The sequence below is a fragment of the Oryctolagus cuniculus genome, chromosome 1 (assembly GCF_051225735.1).
Source record: "Oryctolagus cuniculus isolate XC-2025 breed Fujian yellow rabbit chromosome 1, ASM5122573v1, whole genome shotgun sequence".
NCBI lineage: Eukaryota > Metazoa > Chordata > Mammalia > Lagomorpha > Leporidae > Oryctolagus > Oryctolagus cuniculus.
This window is the reverse complement of record NC_142867.1, coordinates 110708049-110725391: the sequence shown is the minus strand read 5'-3', so window position 1 is coordinate 110725391 and position 17343 is coordinate 110708049. Positions and strand designations below refer to the sequence as shown.

The window sequence follows — 17343 nt, the reverse complement described above, 5'->3', positions numbered from 1 at the left end:
TTCAGATCCAGCTGAAAAGCCCATGAGAGTATTTCGGGCATGGAAAGCCAAGACACTCTGGGGGGAAAAAAAATGACCTAAATGAAAGATCTCCGCGTGTGAGCTCCCAGTGGAAAGAACAGGTCATCAAAGAAGGAGGTACCTTTCTCTGAAGGGAGGAGAGAACTTCCACTTTGACCATGGCCTTGTCTAAATATGATCAGAGTCGGTGAACTCAAAAGGCTTCCATAGCCTTGGCATCTCATGACAAGAGCCTAGGGTGATTACTGAGGCCATAAACAAGAGTGTCAATTTGTTAAGTCAACAACAGGAGTCACTGTGCACTTACTCCTCATGTAGGATCTCTGTCCTTAGTGTGATGTACATTGAGATTTAATGCTATAACTAGTACTCAAACAGTATTTTTCACTTTATGTTTCTGTGTGGGAGCAAACTGTTGAAATCTTTACTTAATGTATACTAAACTGATCTTCTGTATATAAAGAGAATTGAAAATGAATCTTGATGTGAATGGAAGGGGGGAGGGAGTGGGAAAGGGGAGGGTTGCGGGTGGGAGGGACGTTATGGGGGGGAAGCCATTGTAATCCATAAGCTGTACTTTGGAAATTTATATTCATTAAATAAAAGTTAAAAAAAATCAGAGTTGAAAAAGGAGATGTAACAATGGACACCACAGAAATAAAAAGAATCATTAGGAATTATTACAAACAGTATGCCAACCAATTGGAAAATCTAGAAGAAATGGATAGATTCCTGGACACATACAATCTACCAAAACTGAGTCATGAAGGTATAGAAAACCTGACCAACATGGGGATTTAATCAATAGTTAAGATCCTCCCAACAAAGAAAAAGCCCAGGACCATATGGAGACATCACTGAATTCTACCAGCCTTTTTAAGTTGAACTAATTCTATTTGTTTTCAAACTATTGAAAGCAATTCAAAGGAAGGGAATCCTCCCAATTTCCTTCTATAAAGCCAGCATCACTGTAATTCCAAAACCAGCACAAGATAAAACAAAGAGAATTATAGACAAATATCACTGATGAACATAGGCGCAAAAATCCTCAACAAAAATACTAGCTAATGGAATCCAACACACATCAGAAAGAGGATTCACCTGAATTAACTGGAATTTATCTCTGGTATGCAGGGATGGTTCAATATACACAGACAATGCCATGACTGAGAAAGAACTCAAAGATCAGTCCCAATCACAATAGCTGCAAAACATTTAAATACCTTTGAATCCATTTAACCAAGAAGTTGAAATATCTCAATGATGAAAAATGCAAAAATTAAAGAAATAGAAAAAGACCTCCCAAAATGGAGAAATCTTCCATGTTCATGAATTAGAAGAATTAAAATCATCAAAATGTGCATACTACCAAAAGCAGTTTCAGATTCAATGTGCTTCCAATCCAAATACTAACAACATTCTTTCCATATCTAGAAAAAAATGATGCTAAAATTCATATGGAAACATAAGATACCCCAAATAGCTAAAGCAATCTTGAACAACAAAAACAACGCATGAAACATCACAATACCAGATTTCAAGGCATACTACAATCAGTTATAATCAAAACAGCCTGGTACTGGCACAAAAATAGGCATGTGACCAGTGGAAAAAAATAGAAACTCCAGAAATCAATCCACACATCTACAACCAACTAATCTTTGACAAAGGAGCTAAAATCAACCCCTGGAGAATGGACAGTCTCTTCAACAAACAGTGTTGGTTAACTGGATTTCTGGGTACAGAAATATGAAACAAGACCTGTATGCTACAACTTACACAAAAATTAACTAAAATTGGATCAAGGATATAAGTCTATGACATGATACCACCAAATTGCTGGAGTATAACACTGGGGATACTCTGCAAGACATTGGCATAGGCAAAAACTTCTTGGAAAAGATCCTAGAAGCACAGGCAATCAAAGCAAAGGAAAAATGCTCAGGATCACTAGCCATCAGGGAAATGCAAATCAAAACCACAAGTAGGTCTCACCTCACCCCATTAGAATGGCTCTCATAAAGAAATCAAAAAACAATAAATGCTACTAATGAAGACATGAGGAAAATGATACCTTAATCCTCTGTTGGTGGGAATGTAAACTAACACAGCCATTGTGGAAGACAGTATGGAGATACTTCAGAAAGCTGAAAATAGGTCTTACATAAGACCCAGCACTCCCACTCCTGGCAATTTACCTACATGAAATGAAGTCAGCATATGAATGAGTTATCTGTACCCCAATGCTTATTGAAACTCAATTAACAATAGCTAAGATATGGAATCAACCCTTATGTCCATTAACTGATGACTGGATAAAGAAAATGTCATGTATATACATTATAGAATACTAATCAGCCATAAAAATAATGAAATCCTGTCCTTTAGGAAAAAAAAAAAGGAATGCGACTAGAAACCATCATACTTAGTGAAATAGGCCTGTCTCAAAGGACAAATACCATATGTTTTCCCTGATCTGTGGTAACTAATAACATACAAAATGTAATGTATATGAGCAAAATTGACATTTGAGATTCAATGATTGTTTATAGCCTTTGTCTACTGTTGAGGAGAAGTGTTTTTTTTCCTTCTTACTATTTGTTGAATTCTTTACTTATTTGTTGAATTCTTTACTTAGTGTGAGGTTAATATTATGAGTATAAAATATATTGAAAGTGGATCATTGTAAAAATTTTTTTTTTTTTTTGACAGGCAGAGTGGACAGTGAGAGAGAGAGACAGAGAGAGAAAGGTCTTCCTTTGCCGTTGGTTCACCCTCCAATGGCCGCCGCTGCAGCCGGCGCACCGCGCTGATCCTGGCAGGAGCCAGGAGCCAGGAGCCAGGTGCTTTTCCTGGTCTCCCATGGGGTGCAGGGCCCAAGCACCTGGGCCATCCTCCACTGCACTCCCTGGCCATAGCAGAGAGCTGGCCTGGAAGAGGGGCAACCGGGACAGAATCCGGCGCCCCAACCGGGACTAGAACCCGGTGTGCCGGCGCCGCAAGGTGGAGGATTAGCCTATTGAGCCACGGCGCCGGCTTGTAAAAATTTTTTAAAAAGAATAAGAAAGGAATGCTCAAGCTGACTTGCCCCAAATGGTAGAGTTAGAAACATACCAGGGGATTCCAATTCAATCCCATCAAGGTCATCAAAGAAGGAGGTACCTTTCTCTGAAGGGAGGAGAGAACCTCCACTTTGACTATGACCTTGTCTAAACAAGATAAGAGTCGGAGAACTCAGAGGGCTTCCATAGCCTTGGAAACTCATGACTGGAGCATAGGGAGATTACTGATGCCATAGACAGGAGTGTCAACTGGTAAAGTCAACAACAGGAGTCACTGTGCACTTATTCCTCATGTAGGATCTCTGTCCTTAATGTGCTGTGCATTGAGATTTAATGCTATAAGGAGTACTCAAACAATATATTTCACTTTGTGTTTCTATGGGGGTGCAAACTGTTGAAATCTTTACTTAATGCATACTAAACTGATCTTCTGTAAAAAAAAAAAAAGAAATTATCAATTCCCAACTTGACTCTCACTGGGATTAAACATGACAATAGGTCTGATCTGATTTCATCATCATTTAAAAAAAATCATCTATTATTTTTCACTTTATGTTTCTGTGTGGGAGCAAACTGTTGAAACATTTACTTCATGTATGCTAAGCTGATCTTCTGTATATTAAGATAATCGAAAATGAATCTTGATGTGAATGGAAGGGGAGAGGGAGTGGGAAAGGGGAGGGTTGTGGATGGGAGGGACGGTATGGGGGGGGGAAGCCATTGTAATCCATAAGTTGTACTTTAGAAATTTATATTCATTAAATAAAAGTTAAAAAAAAAGAATAAGAAAGGAAGGAGGTGGGAGTATGGGAGCATGCATGGGAAGGGGATAGGGTGGAAGTATCATTATGCTCTTAAATCTGTATATATAAAATACATGAAATTTACCTTAAAAAATTTTAAAAATCCATATGCACATCACAGTAAGTACACAAAACACTTTCATACTAAGTCCACCAGAGTTCATAGTTCAACTATCTTCTTAATAGCAACAGCTATAGTCAGAACTAACTGGACCAATACATTCATGGTTCTTAAGGAAACAGCTCCCAGCTTATAACTATCTCAGTGAAATTATTTTTCAAGAGTATAAGGAAAATGAAGATATCTTTACATTAAAACAATAACAAATCTGTCTTTAAGAAAATGTAAAGGCTTTGCTATTTGGTAAGAAGGAAACTAGTTACAATGGGAAGGAAGACCAAATATGCAAGAAGTAAGCTGAGAAAAATGGTCAAATATGAGAATAACTCAATGAAATTGGTATAAAATTGAATTGGTAGATTTTGAACTTTAATTAGAATTTGTATATAGCCAATATAGGTTCATTTCATGCATCATCTTACAGAGATAAGGAAGAGATTAATCATTCAGGATAAAAATGGACAAGATAATTTAATACTTATTGTATGAGAAAATTCAAATTGCTTATAAATAGAGTAAAATGCATGGGAGAATTTGCAGAAAAATATAAATTCAAACAACAGTAAGACACTGCTATTTTATAAAACACTATCTACAAGGATGGCTTAAATTTTTAAAAAATGCTATTCTAAGTGTTAGGTAGAATGCAGCTACATTTCCAAGTGCAAGTGTATGAGCAGGGCAATAAAAGCTCTCACAGCTGCTGTGGAAGCACAGGTGATCAAAACCATTTGGGACAACTGACCATCTGATTGCAGGAAGACATTTGAACTTGATTATCATGAACTTTTACTCCCAGTGCATGGATACATCTAAAGGAATTTACATAGCATCCTGTCCATAGCTGCCAGTGCGTGTGGGGAAGTGCCACCACCCCGGAGTGGACTGAGGAAAATGGCGGTGTACCCACGTCGTGGAATGTCATAGTGCAGAGCGATGGAAACAAGGCAGCTGCAGACAGCTGCAGCGTCAGTGGGTTTTCCAATCATCACATGGCTGGAAATAATTTATATCCCATTTATGTAAGTCTATAATTGAAAAATTTATATTCTAAATAAGCAAAAGAGAAAAAGCAATTTAAAATGTATAAGATAAAAAGCCAGAGCTGAGCTTACTTCTAAGGAATAAATATAGGCTTGCAACTGAGGAAGGTTTTGTTTATATGCTGGCATTGGAATATTTCTTAATTTGAGGGGTGATTACACAGCTGTTCACTTTATAACCTTGCATTTAAATGTGCATTATAATTGTATTTAATTTTCTATAGCAAGTTTAAACATGGTGCTTAATTATTTCCTTGCTATTTTAAAACTTAATAGAATTTCTAGTTTATTTCTCTGTACTTCAATAACCCACATGCATCTTTTAAAAGTTTTTCATTGAACTCTTGTTCTGTTGGATTATTTACTTTTTGGAGAAGTTAGAATCATTAATTTTAATGCAATAAATAGGATACATGATATATTTAATATATAAAAGACATCACATGAGGCAATCATTAAGTATTGAACAATTTTGAGGAAATGTACAGCCATGTGATTTCTTCTGCTCCGTATTAAACTGAGGGCTTGTCTGGGAGCAGGGATACCCCGAATGACTGCCCATTTGACTGCTGTTGCAACCGTGTGACTGGGGGAGCTGAAAACTGGCTGGGTCTTCTCTTCATGACAACTCAGGACTCCACATGAAAGTTGAAATTGTTATTCCTCTAAAGCCTAGCCTGAAAGTGGCAAAGTGTGGCATCATCTGTATTCTACTTATCATCTCAAGTCACTAGCAAACCAGGACTCAAGGAGAGGAGTAGCATGAGTATATAGCAAAAGAAGAAAATGCTGAGAGTTGTATTCAAAGGGAAATCAACTGTAGTTATAGGTTGTAACAATTGCTTGAAAGGAAACAAAGCGGAGTAAGAAGATAGAAGGAAATCAGGGATGGATGCGGATGTCTCTTGAGTACTGAAGGATGAGAATAAATCTCGGAGCAAGAAGCACAAACCAATAAAGTGGTCTTTTCAGCAATTTGACTTAAAATAAGGCTGTGGTAGTGGGAAAATGGGGTAGAAGTAGAATTAGTATTTATGAAACAAAGTGGATGGGACTGATGGGAATATACACAAGGCTAAGGGAGAACAGGATTACCAAGAGAATGCCCATTTGTGGGGAGCAACTCGGACTAGACTGTTACTGGAATTAAGACTTATTCTATGCATCTGCTTTCCCACAATATGGCGCTGAGAAGGGAGTAACAACTTCTACGCAGCTGCCTCTCGCCAACTTGAGTGATGACCTGCAGGAGCTGATCCTGCTCCTGATTGCAGGAGAGCAGCGTAGTCAGCATGTGGGTAGCAGAGTTGGGATTGGTGGAAGAGGACTATAAAGGAGGAGAGAGACAACATGCACCAGGAACATCTATCTGAAGGAACACCTGTGCAGCCCCCGAGAGAGCCGGCCGGCAGTGTGCCACTCCCCCGGGGAAGTGGGGAAAGTGGCAGGGGGAACCATCCTTCCACGGAGGTGGAAGCGTCAGTAGCCAACCTGGGAAGAACCAGCAGCAAACCCGGGGAGGGCTGAGCAGACAAAAGAACAACGCAGGGTCCTGTGTCGTTCCTCCACAAAGACGGGGAGCGACACCCATTTGGCTGTTTCAAGGAGCTGTGGCAGGAGGAAGGATGCTGTGGCTCTACGTGGAGGGTATGGGTGTGCAGCATGAGCACAGACACAACACAGGACCCCAGCAGCCGAGAGCCTCACCACCAGCTTTGGAGAGTGAGATGAGACCAGACTGTAGCAGCCCAAGCCACTGATGATATAGCTGCAAGGTGAGCCTGGTGTGAATCGAGCCTGGAGTCCTGTCAGGGACAGAGTAGCTACCAATCTAGAGGAAAAACAGAGGCACGTTTCTCTCTCCCTGTCCCTCTGACAATGATGCCCTGCGACTGGCCGAGAGAGGGTGGGCGCCATTTTGGACATACGTAACAGCTGTGACAGCTTGGGTCCATGCGCCCAGCAACCAGCAGAAAGGAGACACTTGAGTCCAGCTAGGAGGATTGATGGGGGCTGAGCACTTGTGTAGGTCTGTGAAGTGTCCCCAGCCTCCCCACACATGGCAGGCTCTGGGACTCAAACAGCCTGGGGAGAGTACCCAGAGGTAACTTGCTCTGGGAGCATCTTCGCCTCTCTAGACAGGACAGGCCGGCAAGGCAGAGCAGATTGTCGGTGCCCCATGACTGCAGGAGCCTTGGGTGCTGGGACTATGTGAACACTGTGGCTGTGTGGAAGGAAGCAAGGTGTGGCTGGGTCTCTGGGCAGTTGCAGTGGGTGGCTCCACGTACCTCGGGTGGGTCACTGCAGCAGGGTCTGTGCTAACGCTGAGGACTGCATGGAACCTTTGTGTAGTTCTTGAGGCGGTGTGGATGAATATTACACCCACTAAGACCTACCATATGACTCAGCCATTCCACTCCTGGGAATTTACCCCAGAGAAATAAAATCAGCATCCGGAAGAGTTATCTGTACCCCCATGTTTATTGCAGCTCAACTCACAATAGTTAAGATATGGAATCAACCCAGGTGTCCATCAACAGAAGAGTGGAAAAGCAAATTATGATATATGTACACCATGGAATACAACACAGTGGTAAAAAAATGAAATCCTGTCATTTCCAACAAAATGGATGCAACTGGAAACCATTATACTTAGTGAAATAAGCCAGTCCCAAAAGGACAAGTACCATATGTTCTCCCTGATCTGTGGTAACTAAGAGTGGTTAATAGAATGAAATTGACACTTTGAGATGTGATGATTTTGAATAGCCCCTGCCTCCTTGTTGAGGAACAGTTTTTTCTTTATATTTGTTTAATTCTTTACTTAATGTAGGGTTAATCTTATGAATATAAAGTTAATTGAAGATAGATCTTAGTAAAAAATAAGAATAGGAATGGGTGAGGGAAGAGAAAGACGTGTGGGAGTGTGGGCAGGAGGGACGGTAGGGTGGGGAGAATCATTATGTTCCTAAATTTGCATATATGAAATGCATGAAGTTTGTATACCTTAAATAAAGGTTTCTATATGAAAAAAGTAAAAAAAATTAAGTGTAAAACAGAATTGCCCATGTGATTATAGAGTAATAAAGATTTTTAAGTACAAAGAAAAAATCATGCATAATTTTTTCATAATATACATTTCCATGAACTTTTTGGAGATTCCTTGTATGTATGGATTTCGATTATTTTGCTCTCAAATAAACTTAAGCTTTAGTTCCATTTCTCAGAAAAAATGCAGAATTTCCTGAAAAGATAGGCAGTGCCATAGTAAGGAAACATTAGCAGCACCATAAAGTGGTTGACAATGCTGTTGGAGCTCACATTTATGAGAATCCAATGTGACAATGTATTGGGCACGTCATATGTGATCCCACATACAATCCCATATAAGATCAAAATATTGTAAATCCAGCTGACTTATGAGGGTTCTTCAAAAAGTTGTGGAAAATGGAATTAAAAACATAAGCTTAGTTTGTTGTAAAAAGTTTTGAATTCATGTATAATTTTTTTTGGAATATGCATTTTCCATGAAATTGTGAAGATTGTGAAGACCCCTTGTAAAAAATTCAGTGAATTGTTTGGATAACTGATTAATCATTTGAGAAAAAATAAAGGGATTAACTCTAAACACATCCTACAAAATCAAGTATAGTGAGCTTAAGTATTAAAGATTACAATATAACCTTTCAGAAATGCTAGAGAAATAGGCACTTCATTTTAGAACAGAGAGGCCTAAGAATGGCAGAAAAGCAAGGAACCAAAAGGAAAGAGTGGGTGGATTGGTGCATGTGCGAATCAACTGCTTCTGCATTAAGACAAAAGCATAAACAAAATTAGAAGGCAAAATACATACAACCTATGGAGGAAACGGCTTAATATCGAAATATTCAAGCACAGGAAAGAAAGAGGATAAAAAAATAAAGAGAAATTTCATGAAAGGAAGAGAACTGTCAAAAAGTATAAAATTGTTCCATCTCACTAGGAACCAAGATCATAACTGTAAAATAAAGCAATAAGAAACAACTTTTTATATTTAAATAGCAGTAAAAATTCTTTTTGCCTTAAATTTGTATTCCCCAGTGTTTGACCAGCAATGTAGCCTGGACTGCTAGTGGCAGGGTAAACTGCTGAGAAGGAAAACACCTTCAAGAACGATCTTCTCTGTGTGGATCTGAACTTCACCTTCTGAGAATTAAGAGGTTAAAAAATTAGAAAGTGCATCAGACTTGTGTCCCAAATTATCATTGTGTATGATGATGATATTAAGTGCAGGGTAACTAAATGCCAACTAGCAGTCCCTTAATATTAGCATACATGCAGAAACACATCGGGCAGGATATATTCCAACATATTACTCTAGTCATGAGATTGCTTTTCTTTTTCTTCTTTTTGTTATTCCTTTCTGAATTTTCTTTGAGTAAGACCAAGATCATTTTACTCCGCTAAAACACATCCGCATGCATTTTCGGCGCCGACACAGAACTCACAGGCTGCAAGGACACACTTACTCTCCCAGGAAGACAATATCCGTGTTGATTTCCCCCGACTTGTGGTGGAGGAAGTTCCTCAGGAAAGCCGTCACACTGTCCACAGTGATGTTTCCACAGACCACGATGTACCTGGGCAGCAAGGACAGGGGAGGGCACCCGTGAGGAGCTGTAGCGTCTTCCCGTCAAGGTTTGCTCATGGACAATTCACTTAGAGTTAGTTTGGAATAAATCTGGCATTTGAATCACCCAGATTCTAAAGACAAAAACATTAGGGACTGCATTGCCAATGTGCAAAAGGAGTGTTGGACTTCTGTAGTCTTCTAGACCGTTTGAAGTTGAGCATGCCCCAGACTTCTGAGTTTCACACAGCGTTCCAGGAGCACAAGAGTAACTATCATTACTGCTAAATTTTTTTCTCAGTTAGTTCTAGCTTATGAGAGTGGTTCAAAAAGTTCATGGAAATTGGAATGAGAAACGTAAGTTTATCTGGGAGCAAAAAAATTTGAAATCCATGCATAGTGTTTTCATCATCCATATGTTCCACAAACTTTTTGAAGATGTTTCTGTGTAATGACCTTTCATTTCATTCCTAATTAACTGAGTTTTTCCTCCTCTTGGTAGAGAGCTGATGCTCAAATGGCTCATTAACTTTCTCCGTAACTAAATATTGTGGCTGAGGTAGCACCACATTCTAAGGTTGTTTTGGTTTATAATTTTATGCCTAAAATTATCTAGTAGTTGTAGAAAAGTGAGTGCAATGGAGAGATAAGTAGGACAGGTGCAGAAACCTATGCACATGGTGTTTGTGATGAAAAAGAGCTGCTGATTTTTTTTTACTTTAATATATTTAAAAAAGCTACGCTTCTTCTTCCCATTAGCCATGTAAGAAAACAGAAACCATAATTTTAACCTACATTAACCATAAATTTCCCCTACTTTAGTGGTTGATTCAGCATGAGTCTCCTATGCCTTTCCTGATGCAAATGGGATTTGATTTTGGCTTATCTAGTTTGTTTCACTGCTTCTCATTATTTATGGTCTCATTAATTTCATTATGTTTTATTCTTTCATCTTTGTACTCCTTGGCCAAGAGTGGTTTTCACTTAACTGCATTAAGAGATAGCCTCCTTCCCCCAAGAGAGTTATCTTTTTTGTATCTCTTGCCTATAGCAGACAGGAACTGAATAAAAATATACACACATTGAATTTAAGACTTCCAATCCATTCTCTTCTTAAATGTGAAAAAGAGTTATGGCAGCTGAAGTGATGAGAATCCACATAAACACGAGATACAGGCACCTCCAGTTTCATTTCCCTCCTGGGAAAGAATGCTTGAATGGCCGGCGCCGTGGCTCAATAGGCTAATCCTCCACCTTGTGGCGCCGGCACACCGGGTTCTAGTCCTGGTTGGGGTGCCGGATTCTGTCCCGGTTGCCCCTCTTCCAGGCCAGCTCTCTGCTGTGGCCAGGGAGTGCAGTGGAGGATGGCCCAAGTGCTTGAGCCCTGCACCCCACGGGAGACCAGGATAAGTACCTGGCTCCTGGCTCCTGCCATCGGATCAGCGCGGTGCGCCGGCCGCAGCGCGCCGGCCGCGGCGGCCATTGGAGGGTGAACCAACGGCAAAGGAAGACCTTTCTCTCTCTGTCTCTCTCTCTCTCACTGTCCACTCTGCCTGTCAAAAAAAAAAAAAAAAAAAAAAAAGAATGCTTGAACAATGTCAAAGCCCCTGGAAGGGAGGGTGGAAACTGCTCCTCCCTTCAGGAAACTCAGCACACAGCGAGCCCTCGACAGTTGGGGGGTGGGGTGGGATTTTGGCTAAGATAATTGAATTGAATTATTTAAAATATTAAACTTGAGGGGTGGCATTGTGGCATAATAAGTAAACCTGTTGCCTGTGGCTCTGGCATCCCTTATGGGCACTGGTTTGATTCCCAGTTGCTCACTTCCAATCCAGCTCTCTGCTATGGCCTGGGAAAGCAGTAGAAGATGGCCCACGTGCTTGGGCCCTGCACCCACATAGGAGACCTGGAAGAAGCTCCTGGCTCCTGGCTATTACTTGGTCCAGCCCTGGCCATTGCAGTCATTATGAGAGTGTACCAACAGATGGATGATTTCCTTCTTTCTCTGTCTGTCTCTTCCTCTCTCTCTCTCTCTGACTTTCAAATAAATAAATAAATAAATATTTTTAAAAAATAAATAAAATGTGAAAGTTGGCTTTAATTTGATCCATTGTGTAAAGTCAGCCATTAGTTAACCATATGATAAAATGAGTAAGAAAATAAGTAATGATACCAGAGTAGTGATGAGGGATGCATAATTAATATTTATTGGCAGTAAATTACAACTTTTCTGTCATGGTGGTTCATTTACTGCTCTTCTGAGCATTTGCCTAGTAGTTTGTATGTAGTAGCAAATACATTCACTTGGCATTTATTCTTGCACTGTTCTCTTTGTTGAGGGAGGACCTTGCCAATATGAGTGAATTTTAAACTTTGCAGATTGTGGAATGAAAAGATGTTTATTTGATGCAAAAATTTTAAAATCCATGCATAATTTTTCATAACATGCATTTTACAAGAGCTTTTTGAAGATCCTTTGTATGAATGGATTTCAAAATATTTTTGCACCAAATAAATGTATCTTTTCTATCCACTTTCCACAAACTTTTTGAAATACACTCACGTTGTCAGCTTTGGTTCCATCACTAGACCAGGCAACACATGTCTACCGTGGGGTACAGGACTTAACAGAATATCTCAAACTGTGGAAATTATAACTGAAAGGCTACATACTTCTTCCCTTTGACCACGCCATAGGATCTGGTGTAGTTCCTCGTGTTAGCAAGAAGTTCCACCATTTCAGGGACATAGTTGGCAGATAATATCTAAAATGATCAGAAAATAAAACCTTTGGTTTCATTATTTGGACAGATTCCCCGAAAAGTCCAAGACTATTAAGGAGAAAGAAGGTACATACAATGTTCTTTTGTCTACAAGGGTCATTACGATGAACTACATGCTAAGAGAGATTTGGTTAAAATATAAGAAAATTCTCCTCTGTATTCAACAATGAAAGCCAAGCCATAAGGCAACTTTCCCACTGGTTCTGCCCATCATCATATCTAGATTCCCTCCTCACTCTGACTTCATTCTATTTTGAGCCCTTGGGAATAGTTAAACACATGGGTATTGTGGCTCCACAGATTAAGCCAACACTTGGAACCTCCACATCTTATATTGGAGTGATGATTAGAGTCCAGAATACTGTATTTCTGATATAGTTTCCTGTTAATGTAGTGGAGCAGATAGATGATGGCTCCAGTGCTTGGGGCCCTGCTACCTACATAGGAGTTCCAGATGGAATTTCTGGCTCTTAGCTTAAGCCTGGCCCAGCCCTGGCTATTCTGGGCATTTGGGGAGTGAATCTGTAGATAGAAAATATTTCATTTTCTCTTTCTCTTTCTTTCTCTCTCTGTGTGTGTGTATCTGTTTCTCTCTGACACACACACACTCCCTCTCTACATTGCAAGTAGATGATAAATAAATGCACAAATAAATATTGACAAATGAGGTAATGATTGACATCAATAGGGATTATCAGAGAGGTGGAGTGAAGAATTTTGTTAAGTTAGGGAATTGAATTGAAGGTCACTAAAAGGAAAGAATGCTTCCTTTGCCTTTGCTACACTCCTGAACCAAGCCAAGTTGTTCACTCATTTGAAATTAAATGCTGGTGTGCTGATGGCTTACTCATTTGGGCTGGGAGGGACAGATCTTCCTTCAGATCAAATCTTAAATGAAGAAAGACTGTATTGTGCTTGGTCAAAGATGAAGGTGGACAGGGTTGCACAAATCTACACAGAAGCCAGTAAGGGAAAATCAGCTCTCTTTGTCCACCATCATTTAACTCTTGCAACCATGCACTGACATTACAGGCTTCAGGGAATGCAATTCTGAAATTATGGGACCTAGGCACTTTTGCATTTTCATATGACACCTGCTCTGAATAATGCAATATTGACCTGTATGGCTTTATTTCTCACCATTAGCAAAAATGTTTTTTGGTTTATGCAGCTATATTCAAAAAATATTAAAAATATTATTCACCAAACTCCCCAGAATGAAGAACATGATGAAGGTCTGTCCTAAGAAAGTCTTGGCCACCACATCGCCAAAGCCAGCTGTTGAGGTTGTCGCCACAACCAGGTAAATGGATTCAAAGTATGATATATTCTGTGAATTTCTACCTTTGAGCCATGGGTCACCGGAATTTTCCACCTGTCCAGAGAAAGAAGACTCAGGAATGATCACTGAATGATATCTAAGGGAAGGTTTTCAGGAATAGGCAAAACATTGGGCTGATTTCACTCCATTCCACCCCAAGGACATAAATGATTCTCAGGCTGCAAAGGGTTCGCAGACTGTGGACAATGACTATGAAGCTGTGGATTCCTTAGTTGGGATTATGGCTGTGGTCTGAGGGCTGTGTGGCTGGAGTGCAGCATTTGGAATACTTGGTAGGGACGGCTCTCCGTGTGTCTTGTGCACATCATCACACCTGCAGTCAGCAGACTCCAGGGGCTCTCAGACTGAGCAATTACTACGCATTCTCATTCTCAAGCTGTTTCAGGAGTTTCATTAAGGAAGGCAGCAGGTAGAGAAACACTTCATTTCATTGAGCTTGTGCTTCTGAGTGCTAGTGTCTAAGGAAAATCAACAAGTTTCCCAGGTCACTTCCTCCTCCGCTGCAAAATCTACTTAATGATTAAGGTAAAAATCCTCTGGGGGCTGACACTGTAGCACAGCAAATTGGACTACTGCTTGCAATGCTACTGCTTGCAATGTGGACATTGGATTGCCAGTTCAAGTCCTGGTTGCTCTGCTTCTGATTGAGCTCCCTGCTAATATGCCTGGGATGGAAGATGGTCCAAGTATTTGGGCCCCTGCCACCCATGTGGGAGACTCAGGTGGAGTTCCGGGCTTTTGGCTTTGACTTAGCACAGGCCCAGACTTCGCAGTCATTTGGGGGTGAACCATTGGATGGAAGATCTCTTTCTGTGTCTGTTTGTGCTTCTCTCTCAGTCATTCTGCCTTTCAAATGAATTTTAAAAAAATCTTTTCAAAGAAAAACAACAAAAATATTTTCTTCTGATTTTCTCTTTCAGTCTTCACATTTTAAGGAAACTAAATTCATCAATTATCTTTTTGTATTTAAAATAAAGAGTAACTTAGGCACTTTTATTTATGGTGTATAAGCATATAGATACATTTGCTGTAAAATATTAATATAATATCACAATGCGTATTTTATGATATTTATTATTTTTATATCATATTATTATGTTAAATAAGAGGTTTCTCCAAAAAGCTCATAGAAGATGCAATTAAGAGATCATTTTGGTACAAAGACTTTCTGAAGACCCCCCATATGCATGGGTTTCAAAATTTTTTGGATACGAAAGTAATCTTATGTTTTAATTCCATTTTCTGTGAACTTTTTGAAGTACCCTAGTGCATGTAATATTTTATATATAATACATACTTATATGCAATTAATTTTTCATCTTTCCACCTTTTGACTTTTCTTCCTCATAGCTTACATGTTTCCTAGTTGTTTTCTATTTCTATTTAGCACAAAAGATGATCAGGTGCTGAAGATGTCTGGGGGAAATAGGTGCTTCACTTTGTTGTTGAAAACTGGAATGGAGATTAGCAGTCATGTTGTTGGCTCAGCTACCCGATCACTTTTTAAAAGTAAAGCACCATTTTCAAAAGTGATTCTTTCTTTCTTAAGTGTGAGGTTGAGAATATGGGTTCCTGTAATCCTGACTCCCCGAGAGGACAGAGCTTGTGTGTTCTGGGCCCAACTCCCATGGCTAATAGTGAATACCTCTGAGAAGTCAACAGTCTGCTTCCAGGAGCTTGAAGGACAGTATCTAACCCAGGAGCACCTGCTATGTTTGCAGCTAGGACGAGCACCCCCACTCTCTCCTGTAGTCTTAGGTGATAGCCACAGGGCTCCACAGTGGGCACTGATGGTCACTGGGCTGCCAGCGACTCCAGAGCCAGGGCTGAAAAATCCAGGCATCTGCCGTGGCTACTGTGGTACTTATTCAGGACAATGTCTCCTGCCTGAGTACTGAGAGGGGTTGTGGCTAGTTTCAGACACTTTGATGGTGGGAGACACACACTTTGGAAGATTATGGGTTACAAGGATGGAGACAGGGACTCACCAGGTTCCCCTCCACTGTTCAAAGAAAGGGCATTAGGCACTGTGACTAGATGCTTACCAGGTGAATGAATCCTGCCGCCGTGAACCAGCTGCTGAGAACTATAGCCATCACTTTGGAAAACTTTACTGAATTACTAGAGAAAAAGAGACAAAGAACTGGTGGGTCTCCTGTGACAGGTCAAATTCCACAGCAGCACAAGCAGCTCATCCTGGGATGTTGCTACTTGAGATGAGGTTCGTGGACCAGAAGCCATGATGGCATTTCCTGGGAGCGAATGAAGAAGCACACAGTCCAGGTCCTGGCCCAGTCTATGCATCCGCAAAGTCATGAGACCCTCTGTTTGATCTCTGTGCACGTTAGAGTCTGAGAAGCACAGAATACAAACACCCCAGGCCACATAACACTTCTTTCAAGATTTGGATTTTGCAGTGACATCTGTTAGCCTAGCCTTTAAAAATATACTGTGCATGGATCTGTGAAAGGTAAACTTAATAGATTGCTACATTGTCTAAAGTAATAGCTCAAAATGCCTTATGTCGGGAGTCCTGGGAGTGGGCTGGCAAAATGGAATTTAGGGTTGATCACAGAGCAGTGGAGTCACTCACACCGTGGCATTCATTCAAAGGTTGTGGGGAAGAGAGGCATGCACAGAGGCTCCCCTTCTAAGTAGTGCATAGAGTTTAGTTGGAATCCCTGTGGCTTTCAGGCAGCCCAACCTGTCACACAAGAACAGCCTTGCCCATTCCAAACTGTCTGTAATGTTCAATCACCTAGCAGTGAAATGCGCCTGAACAACACTGTGTGGTATTTCTAGGAAGAATGTAGAAGCATGGGAATTCTAAGGGACGGCTGACTCAACTTAAAACTTTAGAAGTATTGTAGTTAAAAGCTAGTTTGGATTTTTGTTGTTTTGGGCAGATATGTAGGTGGCCCTATTTCTGTAAGCAATAACTCACTGAGGCTAATGGACAATGCTCACACTCAGAGAAACTGCCTTATATTCCTAAACCTAAGAAAGGTTTACCTAACCATGGTGGGCATGATTCAAAAAACAACTGTGAAAAACAAATCTGAAATGATTTCACTGTGTGTGTGTGTGCGTGTGTGCACACGTGTATGTGGTGCAGGGACACAGAATAAAGACCTAAATGGGCTTACATATTGTAGCTTTCAAAAGCAAAGACTACAGGTGGGCATTGTGCTGCAGTGGGTTAAGCCGCTCTTTGGGATGTCTGCATCTATATTGGAGTGCTGCTTTAAGTCCAACTACTCTGCTTCCAATCCAGATTGTTGTTAATGTGCTTGGGAAGGCAGCGGATGATGGCCCAAGTGCTTGAGTTCCTGCTACCCATGTGGGGGACTTGGATGGAGTTTCTGATTCCTGTACCCATCTGAGGAGGGACGAGTGGATGGAAGATCTCTCTCTCTATGTCTTTCCCTCTCTCTCTGTTACTCTACCTTTCAAAATAAAATAAATAAAAATTTTTCAGAAAAGAATAAACAAACTAAGAGAATTGCAAAGTTTTCATCCAGTGTGCATGCAACGCAATGTAATGGGAGAAAGTAAATGA

General features: G+C 40.4%; 1 protein-coding gene across 4 annotated transcripts in view; it reads right to left on the bottom strand.

The window, feature by feature from the left end:
* The window catches only part of LOC103345403 (potassium channel subfamily U member 1), a 238332-nt gene that overhangs the window by 113765 nt on the left and 107224 nt on the right, over positions 1-17343 (bottom strand). For all 4 annotated transcript variants that reach the window (XR_016235027.1, XM_089334783.1, XM_089334787.1 and 1 more), the window contains exons 8-11: positions 15830-15905; positions 13647-13817; positions 12333-12424; positions 9559-9669 (exon numbers count right to left, since the gene is read on the bottom strand). Coding sequence is in view for 3 of the 4 variants with exons in the window: in XM_089334783.1 (XP_089190909.1) it covers positions 9559-9669; positions 12333-12424; positions 13647-13817; positions 15830-15905 (450 nt within the window). In the remaining variant the exon portion in view is untranslated. The remainder of the gene's footprint in view (positions 1-9558; positions 9670-12332; positions 12425-13646; positions 13818-15829; positions 15906-17343) is intronic.